Genomic DNA, 16,987 nt, shown 5'->3' with positions numbered 1-16,987 from the left:
GGATACCTTTTCAAAATGCTAATATTTCAACACCTTTAACTCCTTCTGTGTGTTAATTTTTTACTCCTTCAGCAGTTCTTACCTTGGTAGCAGCAATGGTGGTGGTTGCAGTGGTAACAACAGTACTGGTAGTAGCAGAAGCAGCAGCTGAAGCAGCAATTCTGGCTTCTGACCTGGCAATTGGTACAACATAATCAACAGGAAAAAGTCCTGTGCGGCCATCAAGTGTTCCCTGCAACCAACCTGAAGGAAGAAATCATTTTGTTGATAACATAAAATTCATAGTACATATTACCTCTTAAACCGACTCTCAGATCCCCCTGAAGCGAGCTGAATTTAATAATTACATAGCCATTGGCCAACTCCTCTGACACCAGAACTACTGGGTAGTGTTTTCCCATCAGAATTGGAGTTGTCCTCCGATTCCTTGCATCAAACCTGATTACCTCCCATTCCTCAGGCATTGTATGACCCATATGGGCTCACTGCTTTCCCTTAAGATAATAAAATAATTGAGTAGTGTGTTGTTCCTTCCTTCTTAAAGTGACCAGAGGTTTTGGTGTAGTGATATGAAAAAAAAACTGGAAAACTGTCTGAAATTCTTGAAAATAAAAAGTTATCCAAAAACAAAACAATCAAACTAACAATCAGATGAACCCCCACTCACACCTACTGAAACAGCAAACAGACTCAATGTTTTCTTCTCCACCATAGGTAAAAATCTAGCGAACAAAATACCAAGCGTAAACACCCGTCCATCAGACTACCTCATAGGTACCTACCCAAATACGCTATTCCTAGATCCAACCAACCCCATAGAAGTTACGTTCATCATAAGCACCCTTAAAAACAAGGCAGGAGACATAAACAGCTTGCCTGCTTTTATGTACAAAAAAGCTTCTCGAGTATTGTCACCAATTATTGCAACGCTCTTTAACAAATCCATTGAATCAGCTACCTTCCCAACAATCCTCAAAATAACGAGGGTCACTCCGATCCACAAAGGAGGTGACCAAGCTGACTTGAATAACTATAGACCAATATCTAACTTACCACTGCTCTTTAAAATCTTTGAAAAATTAATTCATAGACGGATCTATTCCTACCTCGTCTCACACAACATATTAAACCCTTTTCGGTTTGGATTCAGGAATAATAAAAGCACGAATGATGCTATCATACACATGCTAGAACTAATATATACCGCACTCGAAAAGAAAGAAGTCACGCTGGGCATTTTCATCGATTTACGTAAAGCTTTCTATACAGTCGACCATGAACTGCTGTACTCCAAATTAACGCACTATGGTATCAGAGGCCACTCCCTGAACTACCTTAAATCATACCTTAGTAACAGAACTCAATATGTGTATGCAAATGATGCAAACTCTTCCACATAACCAATCACAGTAGGAGTCCCACAAGGAAGCGTCCTTGGACCACTTCTCTTTCTCATCTACATCAATGATCTACCGAATGCATCACAGCTACTCAAACCCACATTATTTGCAGATGACACTACATACGTCTTTTCCCACCCAAACACAGTCATACTAGCAAACACAGTCAATGCCGAATTGCAGAAAATATCTGCCTGGATGATGACTAATAAACTTACCCTGAATACTGATAAAAACCTATTTCATTCAGTTTGGAAACAAAGCTGCAAATGATCCGATTAACATAACGCTAAATGGATCATCAGTCACAAGACTCTCAGAGGGAAAATTCCTAGGTATCCACCTTGACAGTAGCCTTAAGTTCCGGACACATACAACAAATCACCAAGAAAATCTCCAAGACTGTAAGCATACTATCAAAGATAAGGTACTACGTTCCACAATCAGCTCTCCTGGCACTGTACCATACACTCGTATACCCTTATCTTACATATGGAATTTGTGCATGGGGATCAACAACATCCAATCAACTAAAACCCCTCATAACCCAGCAAAAGGCAGCAGTAAGAATGATAACGAATTCCCACTCCCGCCAGCATACTCCACCAATTTTCAAAAGTCTGAATTTGCTCACAATTAAGAACATCCATACTTATTCATGTGCCTACTACATACACAGAACAATACACGCAAATATAAACCCTCCACTCAAACTTCTTCTCACCAACTTAAACAGGACACATGACCACAACACAAGACACAGATCTCTTTTTGATATACCTCGTGTCCATATCACACTGTGTAAAAACTCTACAACAGATGGGAACATAAAAAGTCTGGGCTGAATGGTACTGCCCTTGATACTGGCCATGTAGTCACAAACTGTAAGGCTGGAGGTGATGTCCTGGGAGACAGTAATAGTAAAGCTGGAGGTGCTGTCCTGGGAGACAGTAATGGTGAAGCTGGAGGTGCTGTCCTGGGAGACAGAAATGGTGAAGCTGGAGATACTGTCCTGGGAGACAGTAATGGTGAAGCTGGAGATTTTGTCCAGGTAGTCGGGAATTATACGCAGGAAGGAATACATATAAATGACCTCATAGGGGACAGGAGCCATAGTAGGGAAACAAGTGTAGTCAAAGATAAGATAAAACCAATATTGCAAACTAGAAATACCGCAGGAAATAGCAAACAAGAGGACTCCAATAGCAATAGTGAGGATAAATTACCAAAAACAACTGGTGGGAGCTCCTTTGTTGGTGCTAGGGAGGATAGAAGTAAGACAGGGAAACATGCACCAACAGGGAATACAGTCACAGAAACCCAAGGCAAGCGGAAACCAAGCCTGTGCACATACTATGCACTTGGTATCTGCTGGCATGGAAAATCTGGAAAAACAGATGGGACGTGCAACTATGACCACCCTAGAAAATGCCATGCCCATATGACAACAGGAAAATGCAAACTCCCTTCCTGTAAGCTTTTTCACCCTGAAATGTGTACCTCTTCAGTACAGGAAAGACTGTGCTATAACTTAAATTGCCAGGCATACCATCTAAAGGGGACAAAAAGATACAAAACATCCAGGCCATGGGAAAACCTGGGTAGCCACAGCCACTCAAGAGGGAGAGGTTTTTTAGTGCCAGGAAGGAAAAAAACTGGCAGGAAATGGCAGAAATCGTACACCAAATCCAGTCATTCCTGGAGTGGAACCACAGTCGATGGCCTCCACTCCAAACCAACAGATACAGATACTAATGCCGGAAAAAAAATCCCCCCCCAGTACCAACAATACCACCAGTCCGATAACATTCTTCTTTGCAAATATACAGGGTCTAAAGCCAGCAACAAACAACAAAATACCTTTCATCCGTGGACTGCTTGCAGAGGCAAAGGCAATGTTCGCGGCTTTCACTGAGACCCACATAAAGGATCACTTGGACAATGAAATATGGATCCCAGGTTACAACCTATACAGATGTGACAGAGTGAACAGGCAAAAGGGGGGGGGGGGGGGGTTGGCCTGTACATTGCAGAGTCACTTGTTTGCACAGAACTGCTTAATGCCTCAAATGACGTAGTGGAAGTTTTAGCAGTAAAGGTCGAGAACCAAAACCTAGTCATTGTGGTAGTCTACAAGCCTCCGGATGCAACATCCCAGCAATTCCAGGAACAGCTGTTAAAAATTGACCACTGTCTGGAAAATCTTCCAGCTCCTGCACCCAACATCTTGCTCCTGGGGGATTTCAACTTAAGGCACCTAAAATGGAGGAATATAGCAAATAATATTGTTGCAGTAATAACACCAGGAGGCAGCTCTGATGAAAACTCACACTCACACGAGCTTTTAAATCTCTGCACAAAATTCAATTTAAACCAGCAAATAATAGAGCCTACTAGACTGGAGAATACACTAGACCTCATATTCACTAACAATGATGATCTGATAAGAAATGTCACCATATCAAAAACAATATACTCAGATCACAACATAATTGAGGTTCAGACATGTATGCGAGGAGCCCCAGACCGACAAAATGAGACTAGTCACGAGGGAGCATTCACCAAATTCAACTTCAATAACAAAAACATAAAGTGGGACCAAGTAAACCAAGTCCTAACCGATATAAGCTGGGAAGATATACTAAGCAACACAGACCCAAACTTATGCCTAGAACAGATTAACTCGGTGGCACTCGATGTATGCACAAGGCTTATTCCTCTAAGAAAAAGGAGTAGATGTAAAATAGAAAGACAGGCGCTCCCTTTACAGGCGACGGAAAAGAATAACAGAGCGGCTAAAAGAGGTCAATATATCTGAAATGCGCAGGGAGACACTGGTCAGAGAAATAGCAAGCATCGAACTTAAGCTAAAAGAATCCTTTAGGAGTCAGGAATCGCGGGAAGAACTAAAAGCTATAAATGAAATCGAAAGAAACCCAAAGTATTTCTTCTCCTATGCCAAATCAAAATCGAGAACAACGCCCAGTATTGGGCCCCTACTTAAACAAGATGGGTCCTACACAGATGACAGCAAGGAAATGAGTGAGCTACTCAAGTCCCAATATGACTCAGTTTTTAGCAAGCCACTAACCAGACTGAGAGTCGAAGATCAAAATGAATTTTTTATGAGAGAGCCACAAAATTGGATTAACACAAGCCTATCCGATGTTATCCTGACGCCAAATGACTTCGAACAGGCGATAAATGACATGCCCATGCACTCTGCTCCAGGGCCAGACTCATGGAACTCTGTGTTCATCAAGAACTGCAAGAAGCCCCTATCACGAGCCTTTTCCATCCTATGGAGAGGGAGCATGGACACGGGGGTCGTCCCTCAGTTACTAAAAACAACAGACATAGCCCCACTCCACAAAGGGGGCAGTAAAGCAACAGCAAAGAACTAGAGACCAATAGCACTAACATCCCATATCATAAAAATCTTTGAAAGGGTCCTAAGAAGCAAGATCACCACCCATCTAGAAACCCATCAGTTACACAACCCAGGGCAACATGGGTTTAGAACAGGTCGCTCCTGTCTGTCTCAACTACTGGATCACTACGACAAGGTCCTAAATGCACTAGAAGACAAAAAGAATGCAGATGTAATATATACAGACTTTGCAAAAGCCTTCGACAAGTGTGACCATGGCGTAATAGCGCACAAAATGCGCGCTAAAGGAATAACAGGAAAAGTCGGTCGATGGATCTATAATTTCCTCACTAACAGAACACACAGAGTAGTCGTCAACAGAGTAAAGTCCGAGGCAGCTACGGTGAAAAGCTCTGTTCCACAAGGCACAGTACTAGCTCCCATCTTGTTCCTCATCCTCATATCCGACATAGACAAGGATGTCAGCCACAGCACCGTGTCTTCCTTTGCAGATGACACCCGAATCTGCATGACAGTGTCTTCCATTGCAGACACTGCAAGGCTCCAGGCGAACATCAACCAAATCTTTCAGTGGGCTGCAGAAAACAATATGAAGTTCAACGATGAGAAATTTCAATTACTCAGATATGGTAAACACGAGGAAATTAAATCTTCATCAGAGTACAAAACAAATTCTGGCCACGAAATAGAGCGAAACACCAACGTCAAAGACCTGGGAGTGATTATGTCGGAGGATCTCACCTTCAAGGACCATAACATTGTATCAATCGCATCTGCTAGAAAAATGACAGGATGGATAATGAGAACCTTCAAAACTAGGGAGGCCAAGCCCATGATGACACTCTTCAGGTCACTTGTTCTATCTAGGCTGGAATATTGCTGCACTCTAACAGCACCTTTCAAGGCAGGTGAAATTGCCGACCTAGAAAATGTACAGAGAATTTTCACGGCGCGCATAACGGAGATAAAACACCTCAATTACTGGGAGCGCTTGAGGTTTCTAAACCTGTATTCCCTGGAACGCAGGAGGGAGAGAGACATGATTATATACACCTGGAAAATCCTAGAGGGACTAGTACCGAACTTGCACACGAAAATCACTCACTACGAAAGCAGACGATGCACCATCCCCCCAATGAAAAGCAGGGGTGTCACTAGCACGTTAAGAGACCATACAATAAGTGTCAGGGGCCCGAGACTGTTCAACTGCCTCCCAGCACACATAAGGGGGATTACCAACAGACCCCTGGCAGTCTTCAAGCTGGCACTGGACAAGCACCTAAAGTCAGTTCCTGATCAGCCGGGCTGTGGCTCGTACGTTGGTTTGCGTGCAGCCAGCAGCAACAGCCTGGTTGATCAGGCGCTGATCCACCAGGAGGCCTGGTCACAGACCGGGCCGCGGGGGCGTTGACCCCCGAAACTCTCTCCAGGTAAACTCCAGGTAAACATAAAGGGCCCTAAAATATGGAATTCATTACCAGACTATATTAAAGTAACCCAGTCTGAAAATCAGTTTAAGACTCTTCTCAAAAGCCACTTAATCACCCTAGACTAAATGCTAAATACTCAGTACACACATACTCACCTATGTACTCCCACATCATAACTTCAACAATCACTTTGAACCTTTTATCCATTGTTGACAGGAATATAATTGAACCATTGTTTTCACAAAAAGCATTTTAGACTATATGAATATATCCTTTGTCTTATACAAATTTAATTCACTTATAATTAATAATCTACTGTTCAACTATGAAATAATTACTGTCCTACTGGACAACTATGATAAAATCATAACAAAAAAGGCACAATACCGTGACTGGAACGATACACAAATACCCCGCACATAAAAGAGAGAAGCTTACGACGACGTTTCGGTCCGACTTGGACCATTGACAAAGTGTGACTTTGTCAATGGTCCAAGTCGGACCGAAACGTCGTCGTAAGCTTCTCTCTTTTATGTGCGGGTTATTTGTGTATGATAAAATCCTTAGTGTTAAGTAGTCTGTAAGCCAATAATGTTAATATATTTTTTATTATTTTTATTATCACACTGGCCGATTCCCACCTGGAGTTTACCTGGAGAGAGTTCCGGGGTCAACGCCCCCGCGGCCCGGTCTGTGACCAGACCTCCTGGTGGATAAGAGCCTGATCAACCAGGCTGTTGCTGCTGGCTGCACGCAAACTAACGTACGAGCCACAGCCCGGCTGATCAGGAACTGACTTTAGGTGCTTGTCCAGTGCCAGCTTGAAGACTGCCAGGGGTCTGTTGGTAATCTCCCTTGTGTGCTGGGAGGCAGTTGAACAGTCTCGGGCCCCTGACACTTATTGTATGGTCTCTTAACGTGCTAGTGACACCCCTGCTTTTCATTGGGGGGATGGTGCATCGTCTGCCAAGTCTTTTGCTTTCGTAGTGAGTGATTTTCGTGTGCAAGTCCCTCTAGGATTTTCCAGGTGTATATAATCATGTATCTCTCCCTCCTGCGTTCCAGGGAATACAGGTTTAGGAACCTCAAGCGCTCCCAGTAATTGAGGTGTTTTATCTCCGTTATGCGCGCCGTGAAAGTTCTCTGTACATTTTCTAGGTCGGCAATTTCACCTGCCTTGAAAGGTGCTGTTAGTGTGCAGCAATATTCCAGCCTAGATAGAACAAGTGACCTGAAGAGTGTCATCATGGGCTTGGCCTCCCTAGTTTTGAAGGTTCTCATTATCCATCCTGTCATTTTTCTAGCAGATGCGATTGATACAATGTTATGGTCCTTGAAGGTGAGATCCTCCGACATAATCACTCCCAGGTCTTTGACGTTGGTGTTTCGCTCTATTTTGTGGCCAGAATTTGTTTTGTACTCTGATGAAGATTTAATTTCCTCATGTTTACCATATCTGAGTAATTGAAATTTCTCATCGTTGAACTTCATATTGTTTTCTGCAGCCCACTGAAAGATTTGGTTGATGTCCGCCTGGAGCTTTGCAGTGTCTGCAATGGAAGACACTGTCATGCAGATTCGGGTGTCATCTGCAAAGGAAGACACGGTGCTGTGGCTGACATCCTTGTCTATGTCGGATATGAGGATGAGGAACAAGATGGGAGCGAGTACTGTGCCTTGTGGAACAGAGCTTTTCACCGTAGCTGCCTCAGACTTTACTCTGTTGACGACTACTCTCTGTGTTCTGTTAGTGAGGAAATTATAGATCCATCGACCGACTTTTCCTGTTATTCCTTTAGCACGCATTTTGTGCGCTATTACGCCATGGTCACACTTGTCGAAGGCTTTTGCAAAGTCTGTATATATTACATCTGCATTCTTTTTGTCTTCTAGTGCATTTAGGACCTTGTCGTAGTGATCCAATAGTTGAGACAGACAGGAGCGACCTGTTCTAAACCCATGTTGCCCTGGGTTGTGTAACTGATGGGTTTCTAGATGGGTGGTGATCTTGCTTCTTAGGACCCTTTCAAAGATTTTTATGATATGGGATGTTAGTGCTATTGGTCTGTAGTTCTTTGCTGTTGCTTTACTGCCCCCTTTGTGGAGTGGGGCTATGTCTGTTGTTTTTAGTAACTGTGGGACGACCCCCGTGTCCATGCTCCCTCTCCATAGGATGGAAAAGGCTCGTGATAGGGGCTTCTTGCAGTTCTTGATGAACACAGAGTTCCATGAGTCTGGCCCTGGGGCAGAGTGCATGGGCATGTCATTTATCGCCTGTTCGAAGTCATTTGGCGTCAGGATAACATCGGATAGGCTGGTGTTAATCAAATTTTGTGGCTCTCTCATAAAAAATTCATTTTGATCTTCGACTCTCAGTCTGGTTAGCGGCTTGCTAAAAACTGAGTCATATTGGGACTTGAGTAGCTCACTCATTTCCTTGCTGTCATCTGTGTAGGACCCATCTTGTTTAAGTAGGGGCCCAATACTGGACGTTGTTCTCGATTTTGATTTGGCATAGGAGAAGAAATACTTTGGGTTTCTTTCGATTTCATTTATGGCTTTTAGTTCTTCCCGCGATTCCTGACTCCTAAAGGATTCTTTTAGCTTAAGTTCGATGCTTACTATTTCTCTGACCAGTGTCTCCCTACGCATTTCAGATATATTGACCTCTTTTAGCCGCTCTGTTATTCTTTTCCGTCGCCTGTAAAGGGAGCGCCTGTCTCTTTCTATTTTACATGGTGGCCCGAACAGGGTGGCCCGAAAAAGAAAAACTTTCACCATCATTCACTCCATCACTGTCTTGCAGAAGGGTGCTTTACACTACAGTTTTTAAACTGCAACATTAACACCCCTCCTTCAGAGTGCAGGCACTGTACTTCCCATCTCCAGGACTCAAGTCCGGCCTGCCGGTTTCCCTGAACCCCTTCATAAATGTTACTTTGCTCACACTCCAACAGCACGTCAAGTATTAAAAACCATTTGTCTCCATTCACTCCTATCAAACACGCTCACGCATGCCTGCTGGAAGTCCAAGCCCCTCGCACACAAAACCTCCTTTACCCCCTCCCTCCAACCTTTCCTAGGCCGACCCCTACCCCGCCTTCCTTCCACTACAGACTGATACACTCTTGAAGTCACTCTGTTTCGCTCCATTCTCTCTACATGTCCGAACCACCTCAACAACCCTTCCTCAGCCCTCTGGACAACAGTTTTGGTAATCCCGCACCTCCTCCTAACTTCCAAAGTACGAATTCTCTGTATTATATTCACACCACACATTGCCCTCAGACATGACATCTCCACTGCCTCCAGCCTTCTCCTCGCTGCAACATTCATCACCCATGCTTCACACCCATATAAGAGCGTTGGTAAAACTCTACTCTCATACATTCCCCTCTTTTCCTCCAAGGACAAAGTTCTTTGTCTCCACAGACTCCTAAGTGCACCACTCACACTTTTCCCCTCATCAATTCTATGATTCACCTCATCTTTCATAGACCCATCTGCTGACACGTCCACTCCCAAATATCTGAATACATTCACCTCCTCCATACTCTCTCCCTCCAATCTGATATCCAATCTTTCATCACCTAATCTTTTTGTTATCCTCATAACCTTACTCTTTCCTGTATTCACTTTTAATTTTCTTCTTTTGCACACCCTACCAAATTCATCCACCAAACTCTGCAACTTCTCTTCAGAATCTCCCAAGAGCACAGTGTCATCAGCAAAGAGCAACTGTGACAACTCCCACTTTATGTGTGATTCTTTATCTTTTAACTCCACACCTCTTGCCAAGACCCTCGCATTTACTTCTCTTACAACCCCATCTATAAATATATTAAACAACCACGGTGACATCACACATCCTTTCTAAGGCCTACTTTTACTGGGAAATAATCTCCCTCTTTCCTACATACTCTAACTTGAGCCTCACTATCCTCGTAAAAACTCTTCACTGCTTTCAGTAACCTACCTCCTACACCATACACCTGCAACATCTGCCACATTGCCCCCCTATCCACCCTGTCATACGCCTTTTCCAAATCCATAAATGCCACAAAAACCTCTTTAGCCTTATCTAAATGCTGTTCACTTATATGTTTCACTGTAAACACCTGGTCCACACACCCCCTACCTTTCCTAAAGCCTCCTTGTTCATCTGCTATCCTATTCTCCGTCTTACTCTTAATTCTTTCAATAATAACTCTACCATACACTTTACCAGGTATACTCAACAGACTTATCCCCCTATAATTTTTGCACTCTCTTTTGTCCCCTTTGCCTTTATACAAAGGAACTATGCATGCTCTCTGCCAATCCCTAGGTACCTTACCCTCTTCCATACATTTATTAAATAATTGCACCAACCACTCCAAAACTATATCCCCACCTGCTTTTAACATTTCTATCTTTATCCCATCAATCCCAGCTGCCTTACCCCCTTTCATTTTACCTACTGCCTCACGAACTTCCCCCACACTCACAACTGGCTCTTCCTCACTCCTACAAGATGTTATTCCTCCTTGCCCTATACACGAAATCACAGCTTCCCTATCTTCATCAACATTTAACAATTCCTCAAAATATTCCCTCCATCTTCCCAATACCTCTAACTCTCCATTTAATAACTCTCCTCTCCTATTTTTAACTGACAAATCCATTTGTTTTCTAGGCTTCCTTAACTTGTTAATCTCACTCCAAAACTTTTTCTTATTTTCAACAAAATTTGTTGATAACATCTCACCCACTCTCTCATTTGATCTCTTTTTACATTGCTTCACCACTCTCTTAACCTCTCTCTTTTTCACCATATACTCTTCCCTCCTTGCATCACTTCTACTTTGTAAAAACTTCTCATATGCTAACTTTTTCTCCCTTACTACTCTCTTTACATCATTCCACCAATCGCTCCTCTTCCCTCCCGCACCCACTTTCCTGTAACCACAAACCTCTGCTGAACACTAACACTACATTTTTAAACCTACCCCATACCTCTTCGACCCCATTGCCTATGCTCTCATTAGCCCATCTATCCTCCAATAGCTGTTTATATCTTACCCTAACTGCCTCCTCTTAGTTTATAAACCTTCACCTCTCTCTTCACTGATGCTTTTATTCTCCTTGTATCCTATCTACCTTTTACTCTCAGTGTAGCTACAACTAGAAATGTTAATGTTATGTTGGCCCATAATGCCTAGGCATAACAGAGGCTCTCTTTGCATTGCAACCCACTATTGTAAATATAAAATCTCAATGTACTGTTTGCAAAGACATAAAATAAATAAATAAAATAAAATGTTCCCTTTTCTCCTCCAATTTGACACCAAAAATTATTTTGGGTAGTGTTGTCTTATCCCTAGTTCCTTTTGATGTCAAGTGGGTTTTGGGGAGTGTCTGATGTGCCACTTTGTGCCCCCCCCCCAAAAAAAAAAAAATAATTTGGCTTCAGTATATACCTTGATAATGCCATTCAATGTTTAATAGTTTAGATGAACAATGTTACTGATGTTCAGTTGTGAAGATGTCTAAAACCGAGTAGTAAAAATTAATGATGCTCTGAAGATGTGCAGGACTAAGTAGTGAAGATGAATGATGCTGTAATGTGGAGATTCAGAGGGTTGAACAATGAAGATGAACAACATTGAGGCATACATGTGCAAGGTTTGACCTCGGCACGGAGCTTCAATGGGCAGTTCCTTTCACTAGTGCACACCCAGGTTACAGGGAGCCACAGTATAAGCAGTTTATAAGACGAGGACAAGCATTCTCAGGAGAGAAGGTTGTCCATCTCCTCATACATTAATACTTTCTTCACTTGGAAAAAATGTAATGTAATGCAATTAGTTTTGACATGTTTTGTCACCTTCCATTTATGGATAAATGTAAAACACACAAGTAATGCTTTTACTGTATGCTTAAATGATTTACAATTGAATTTTATAATAACTTATCTCTATCTAACTATTCATTATCAAAAGTTAGTTGAAGCCTGTGGAAATGTATGCTGAGTTTCATACACTTATGTCTGCTATTTATAATCTTGAATTACAGAAACAACTGTCAAATAGAACAAATTTGGCAATATCCTAACATTTAAGATAGACTTCAAAATTTATAGAAAGACAAGCTCACTTTTAACTTTAAGCATAATAATAAACACTGGCCAGTGTCAAATGAACCCACACACTAATTCAGGTGATGAGTGCCTCTTGTGCAAAACTAAAATTTACAGCACTCATCCTATTTTTTGACTGGATTCATTTAGGTTGTGTAACCTTAAACTGAGATTACCTTTATTCAGCTCCACATAGCATGGAGTGAGTTCTGGGATGCATCACTGTCAGTTAGTTTTTAGCTTAATATGTTTATTATGCACCCCATACCCATCCTGTGGGCGGTAGTCAAAATATTACAGAGGTACATAATGGGTCCAGGGGCTGGGCCCCAAAGTTTTGATAGCTGAACAAGGTACTTAGGTAATGAACTCAAGTTACAAAGGTGACTGTGTCAAGACAACATTTTGTATTAGATCCTATAAATGTTTCGAAGATCTTGCCCAAATATGAAAGTGCTGTTCCTTTTATGACTGTTGACCCATCGTCGTTTTCAAAGCATGTCAATGAAGAGGACTTTGTGTGCCTGCTCAAAAAGCCTTCCCTTGATTCAGAAATTGTGTTATATTCCTTTCTAAATTTGTGTCGTATAATTTTTTGATCAATTTCCAAAGCAGAATAATGTTTCACCACCTGTTCTTTTTTGCTGGATATTCAGACTTGGTTGACAAAAAAAAATTGAAACTAAATAAGGGTAAGATATTTTGATTATCAGGGAAACCTCAGCAGAGTACCAACTGAAGATTTTTGATGTCTTTAATTGCAGTATTGTCATTTTGCAGCCTGTGAGATTGGCGAGTGATGTGAATATCTACATGGATTCTTCAATGTCATTTGTTGGACATATCAACCAAATTGTTAAATTTAGCAGTTTTCATAAATAAACCTACAGTCAGAATACACCTTGATAAGCAGAATATCTTTGTCATTTAGGTGTTTATTGCCTCAAATTTATTTTTTTGCAATGGTTTGTGGGTTTACTTAACTAATGTACACGCTGAATTGCCCAGCTAGATTGGTATTTTCACTCTTAACTGGGATTCCCATTAGTCCCTACTTTTAATGGCTGCACTAGCTCTGCTGATGTGATTGTACATTAGCTCGGGAATGACTCAGCAAATTGCCAAGGATCCCTTCAGACTGATTGAGCCTTGTGATGGGGAGAAATCATTTGCAGAGCAAGCAATTTCTTATGTAGCTTCTTGATTGTTCAACATGTTGGATAGAGGCACAATACTGTGGCTGGAACAATACACAACCTGCATTTAAGAGAAACTTATGACTACGTATCTGTCAGACTTGGACCATGTACATGTACTCGTAGTAAATAAAGATATTATTATTATTATTATTATTAACTAGTCACTACCACTTAATTATTTCTACCTCTACCACTGCTGCACTTCAACTATTACCACTACTATTTCCTCCTATTACACCACTCTTGTCCCCCTCAAATATATATACGTATTCTGTCTCCCTCTCCTTTGCACTTGTGTGAGTACTTAATGGCGCAAGTAGGACTGAAACGTCATCAAATGTTACATTATCCCAGGTCAGGGTTATATATGTATTCAATATGTTGTCAGTGTTAAGAATCTAACATCTATTCATGCTTTAAAGTCTCAAATTTAAAGTGCATTTGTTTTATAGACCTTATGATCCTGATGATCATAATGTCACTAATATAATAATAATAATAAATAAATAATAATAATAATAATAATAATAATTCTTTCATTTCTACAAGGTATACAGGTCTAAACCTGGAGTATACCTAGAAAGGGTTTCGGGGGTCAATGCCCCCACGGCCCGGTCTGTGACCAGGCCTTATGGTGGATCAGGGCCTGATTAACCATGCTGTTGCTGTTGGTCACACGCAACCTGACATACGAGCCACAGCCCAGCTGGTCAGGTACTGACTTTAGGTGTCTATCCAGTACCTTCTTGAAGACAGCCAGGGGTCTATTGGTAATCCTCCTTATGTATGCTGGAATGCAGCTGAACAGTCTTGGGCCCCTGACACTTATTGTGTTGTCTCTTATTGTGCTAGTGGCATCCCTGCTTTTTACTGCGGGATGTTGCATCGTCTGCCGAGTCTATTGCTTTCATATGGAGTGATTTTCATGTGCAAGTTTGGTACTAATCTCTAGGATTTTCCAAGTTTATATAATCATGCATCTCTCCCGTCTGCATACTAGGGAGTACAGGTTGAGGAACTTCGAGCGTTCCCAGTAATTTAGGCATTTTATCACAGTTGTGTGTGCCGTGAAGGTTCTCTGTACATTTTCTAGGTCAGCAATTTCACCTGCCCTGAAAGGTGCTGTTAGTGTGCTGCAATATTCCAGCCTAGATAGAACAAGCGACCTGAAGCGTGTCATCATGGGCTTGGCATCTTTAGTTTTGAAGGTTCTCATTATCCACCCTGTCATTTTTCTAGCAGATGCAATTGACACACTGTTTTGATCTTTGAAGGTGAGATCCTCTGACATGAGCATTCCCAGGTCTTTTACATTAGTTTTTCACTCTACTGTGTGGTTGGAATTTGTTCTATAATCCGATATAATTATAATTTCCTCACGTTTTCCATATCGGAGTAATTGAAATTTCTCATCACTGAACTTTATATTGTTTTCTGCGGCCCATTAAAGATTTCTTTTTTTATATATATATTTTATTTAAAACATTACAATACAAGGTGGAAATTATATTAAGGTACACAAATGAGGTAAATCACAAATTCCCAATTCACCCATTAAAGATTGGGTTGATGTCCGCCTGGAGTCTTGTGGTGTCTTCAATGGAGGACACTGTCATGCAAATTCCGAGAAATGTCTAGCTGGCATCAATGACATACTACTATATAGAAAGCCGCTTATGTTCTCAGAGCATTTCGGGCAATTAGGTCAGTTTTGTCCCAGAATGCGACCCACACCAGTCTAACTCTCAGGTTCCCATTTTACTAATGGGTGAACATAGACAACCGGTATAAAGAAACGTGCCCAATGTTTCTACCATCGCCGGGAATCGAACTCAGACCCTCACCGTGTGAAGTGAGAGCTTCAGCCACCAGGCCACAGTATCATAATTACTGTTTGGTGTGCGAGCTCTTGTGAATTTCTTTAAGGAACAGACGCCCATAAGCAACACAATCTCGTATTATAAATTATTATTTAGAGCTCACCATTATCCTCGTATCTGTCAGCACCGTTGACTCTGATGATATCTCCCTTCTTGAAGCTGAGCAGCGTGTTTTCCCGGGTGATGTAGTCTGCTACTGCCCGTACAAACTCTTGGCTTCCCTGCAATAAAAAAAATAGACGAAAGTTAACACAGATTTGTAGGCTACTGGGTAGATCAAGAGGTTAGAATGGGGGGCTATGGGGGAAGACCAAGAGAAAGTAGGGAAGGGGGGGGCTTAGGGAGGCCAAAAAAGTTAGGGGTTCCAATAGAAAGACCATAAGAATGTTAAAAGAGGGCCGATGGTAAGCACGAGAAAATGCTAGAGAATCAACGGGAAGATCAAATGACAGTTAGACCCCAGAGAAGCTACGTGGATAGCATCCTAAAGGTGTGAGAATTGACGGAGTAGCTGAGTGGGGATGTGATGGGTGTATAATTTAATAAAGTATTTTAATTTTTACATTAAGCGACATGAAATACAATTTTCCGACCAGCACAACTAAAAAATTACAAAACCCAAAAAAGCTGTAATAAACAGTTTTAGTAATAATAAATTAAACTAGCAAAAATTCTTCATGTAATAGGCCGTAATAACTTATGTTCATGGAAGAGAGCACCAACCCATAGGGATCTTACAGTGCCTGGAGGAATAGGTGATTAATCCAGGGTCGAGCCAAAGGCAGATCAGGTCCAATTCCTTGGATCAAGAGCCCCTCACTAACGGGAAAACCCAACAGAAAGGAGAGAATTCATTTTGAAAACGTTTTCTACCTCTCATTTAATTAATGACTGGTAGAAACAAAGCCCAAAAGCTCACATTAAAGTAACAGCTGATTCCACTAGATATTAGGACATAAAAAATAAGTATAAATGTTTCCCCACAAACTACTACAATAACTTATTTCAAACACACGAAACCAAGATTACCCCAGTCTTCTGATGTAAGGGCTGAGCGCCAAAATACCTTTCAAAAAGTAAGACGTGGAAGGGGGGGAAAGAGAGAGAGAAAGGGAGAAAGGAAGAGAGAAAGGAAGAGAAAGGAAGGGAGAGAGAAAGGAAGAGAAAGGAAGGGAGAGAGAAAGGAAGAGAGAAAGGAAGAGAGAAAGGAAGAGAGAAAGGAAGAGAGAGAAAGGAAGAGAGAGAAAGGAAGAGAGAGAAAGGAAGAGAGAGAAAGGAAGAGAGAGAAAGGAAGAGAGAGAAAGGAAGAGAGAGAAAGGAAGAGGGAGAAAGGAAGAGAGAAAGGAAGAGAGAGAAAGGAAGAGAGAGAAAGGAAGAGAGAAAGGAAGAGAGAAAGGAAGAGAGAAAGGGAGAGAGAGAAAGGAAGAGAGAGAAAGGAAGAGAGAGAAAGGAAGAGAGAGAAAGGAAGAGAGAGAAAGGAAGAGAGAAAGGAAGAAAGGAAGAGAGAAAGAGAGAAAGGAAGAGAGAGAGAGGAAGAGAGAGAGAGGAAGAGAGAGAGAGAGGAAGAGA

At 41.7% G+C, this 16,987-nt stretch overlaps 1 protein-coding gene across 7 annotated transcripts in view; it reads right to left on the bottom strand.

Annotated features, from left to right (window-relative positions):
• Myo10A (Myosin 10A) overlaps nucleotides 1-16,987 on the bottom strand; it is a 255,381-nt gene that overhangs the window by 12,382 nt on the left and 226,012 nt on the right. For all 7 annotated transcript variants that reach the window (XM_053784837.2, XM_053784834.2, XM_053784836.2 and 4 more), the window contains 2 exons: nucleotides 15,522-15,639; nucleotides 83-243 (listed from right to left, as the gene is read on the bottom strand). In XM_053784837.2, the coding sequence (XP_053640812.1) occupies nucleotides 83-243; nucleotides 15,522-15,639 (279 nt within the window). The remainder of the gene's footprint in view (nucleotides 1-82; nucleotides 244-15,521; nucleotides 15,640-16,987) is intronic.

Source organism: Cherax quadricarinatus, chromosome 51 (genome assembly GCF_038502225.1).
Source record: "Cherax quadricarinatus isolate ZL_2023a chromosome 51, ASM3850222v1, whole genome shotgun sequence".
Classification (NCBI taxonomy): Eukaryota; Metazoa; Arthropoda; class Malacostraca; order Decapoda; family Parastacidae; genus Cherax; species Cherax quadricarinatus.
Note: the sequence above shows the minus strand (reverse complement) of the source record. Positions and strands in the feature narration are given on the sequence as shown.